General features: G+C 36.3%; 1 protein-coding gene across 1 annotated transcript; it reads right to left on the bottom strand.

Moving 5' to 3' along the window:
- Window positions 1-242: 242 nt before the first annotated feature.
- On the bottom strand, window positions 243-2,252 carry LOC133288303 (uncharacterized). The gene is made up of 4 exons (XM_061486031.1): window positions 2,121-2,252; window positions 1,602-1,863; window positions 818-885; window positions 243-628 (listed from the first exon to the last, which is right to left on the bottom strand). Exons 1-4 carry the CDS (start codon window positions 2,250-2,252, stop codon window positions 407-409), a joined length of 684 nt encoding a protein of 227 aa, XP_061342015.1. The 3' UTR covers window positions 243-406.
- Window positions 2,253-2,713: the final 461 nt, after the last annotated feature.

Here is a 2,713-nt window from a genome sequence, read left to right as displayed (position 1 = left end):
TCCAACGCAGTACGAGCTTGTGCAGCAAACTCTAAAATTTGTTTTTTATTTTTGTCAAAAACTCTTAATCATATTTTGGATGAAAGGCCATTAACTGCAAACAGCCCATAATTCAATAACGGGGAGATTTTAACTCGATTATGTTTGATCAAGTCATATTCAGAGAGGAAAAAGAACAGTACGAACATATTTTCAGTAAACATTGTCTCATGAGGCACCAATAAGAAAATTTGAGTTGAACAAGAAATGATCACTTTACATTTTGACACACGTGAAATTGCTTTTACTTTTTTGACTTAAAATACACATAGCAGACCTATGCTTTCAATAGTGTCACTCAACCACCATGTGCAGATGTCAACTTTGTGATAGCATTGCCTCATCATATTATTTTTCTTGGTAGTTGTTAAAGCTCAACCTCACCCCGATTCTCAACTTCTGAACTACTAGATGGTTTCGCACCATTAGTAATAAGATTTTTCAACCAAGCAGCTTGAATTCTAGGAGATCCTCCTCTATTTGCATTACTAGGAGAGTCCATTCCAGTTTTAACATTATTAGTAACGCCTAAGAGAAACCGGTAAGCTACTTTGCTTGCTGATACAATCTCTGTTTTGGCTTGTCGGAACTGCAATAACCAGTTATTATTATTGTCAGCACAATCATAGACTTTCTCATAATCTGCCAATACTAATAACCAATAAGTACATGATTTGAAGTAAGACAAAATATAATTGAAATAAAACAAAGATCAAAGAGATGTTATAACGTAAGAGCATACAAAAGTATTTTTTTTTTTTAAAAAAAAAAAACTCACCCGTAATGCTGTATTCCCAGCCACTTCCATAGCAATATCACCAGCGTTGGCAAACCTATTTACCCAACCTGTCATGGAAGCTGTGAGAATACAAAGTGGAAGCAGGAAAATTTACAGAAGCAATAATTCACAAGATGGATCAAATATCAATGTTAAAACCTTCAGTGCTTGCTTGGCATATAGACTTCGACAATGGGAAGTGGCAGATTATCGTATTTTCCCTAAAGTCCACTAACTTCTTCTTCTTAGCACAAGTACTTCTGAAACCACTCAAGTCCCTTACTCTTTTCATTTCAGAGTTTCTCTCACCCAGTCCATAACACTATAGACTCAACTTGATCAATCCCTAACTTTATCTCCCTAAGTTCTACACAAAATAGGCAGTTCCAAAGCAAGCCAACAGCATTTCTTTGGAGGAAATTCTTGAATATATATGAAGACAACGTAATAGATAAGTATGACGCATAGTTATATAATTTGAAGTTTAGGACGAAAGTTAAGTAAATGAAATTCGCGTTACAGTATAAGAATGAACAAGTAACTACGTATTTGTAATTCAGTTTCCTAAACAAGAAGTATGATCCTACACGGAGCAATCTTATTCACAAAAAAGGAAGTTTAGCAAGAAACCTGGCTGGCATTATAGATAATTGACATGATGTATGAAGACATATTAGAATGCAGAGTAGAATAATGACTAAGTCATTGTTTATCAACAAAAAAGAAAAAAGGAAAAAGAAAAAACTTACAGAATAAAAACTAAACTACATAATTAGGTGTTTACCTGGAGGTTTTGGCACGCCAAGCCTTACACAGAATTCATCACAGAAGTGGTTGCAGTTTTTGGACAAGAGGTCATACGAATTTCCAGGCCACTCTCTGCTGAGTTCTCTTAATATTTGATTTACCTTGAAAATGTTAAAGTTTGTTCTCCCAAGAACAAGGGATTTGCGATATGTATACATCTCATTCTTTCGTGAAGGGCAACTAAAAACTCCAGTACCTTCCTCACAGAATCCAAATGACCATTCATCATCTCCATAAACCTGTGACGCCAGCACATACAATCCCAATATGTCAGCATGCCACAGAATCAATGCCTATATTTATTCCATTGTTACATCCAAAATGTACACACACACCAAGAACCAAAAGAAACCATGCCAAAAGTCAAGAAGCCCATAAAACAAGAAATAATAATAATCAACGTTAGTGTCAAACAACAAAAGAATGTCATCGATTACCATTTCTATACTTATACAGAGAACCAAAAGAAAAGAGAACGAGAAAGAGTTGTAAAGACCTGAACGGCGCTGTGGAATATACCACCAAGACCAATGCCATCCTTGAAGAACTTGTTGATGTGAAGAACGGTGCTATTGGTCTTCTCCGACCCATTGGTCACGTCGTATATGTGCAGTGTCACTTTCGCCATCTTCACCAAAAATCGTAACTTGGCTCAACCCCACTTCCTCTTTCTCTCTGTAGATTCTATCTATCTGTCTGGGTCTCTCTCTATCTATCTGGGTCTATCTCTCTATCTCTCTCACACACACGCATAGAAATGATGCAGTTCAAGGAAAAGCTAGCAGCTCCATTCCACCTATGTTCTTGTTCTCTGGGATTTGAATCAGAGTGAGATTCAGAAAAAGCGTACCCTTAAACTTTTTCTTGAAATAGTGAAAAGAACAAAGAAAAGGGGTAGTAATGAAATAAATGACTATATTAATAGTGAAGAAAAATAACGGATGCTGTGGAGCTGTTTTCTTAATTGTTAGGATTATCGCAAAAGGGGGCGCTAATCTTTGTGTTTCAAGATTCGGTTTCATCTGGATAACGCTCGCAGAATCCCGTTTACTGTTATACGAATCAATTCAATCTCCACATTATGAAACC

Source organism: Gastrolobium bilobum, unplaced genomic scaffold (genome assembly GCF_033153095.1).
Source record: "Gastrolobium bilobum isolate Gb01-03AN ecotype WA unplaced genomic scaffold, APGP_CSIRO_Gbil_v1 utg2831, whole genome shotgun sequence".
Classification (NCBI taxonomy): domain Eukaryota; kingdom Viridiplantae; phylum Streptophyta; class Magnoliopsida; order Fabales; family Fabaceae; genus Gastrolobium; species Gastrolobium bilobum.
Note: the sequence above shows the minus strand (reverse complement) of the source record. Positions and strands in the feature narration are given on the sequence as shown.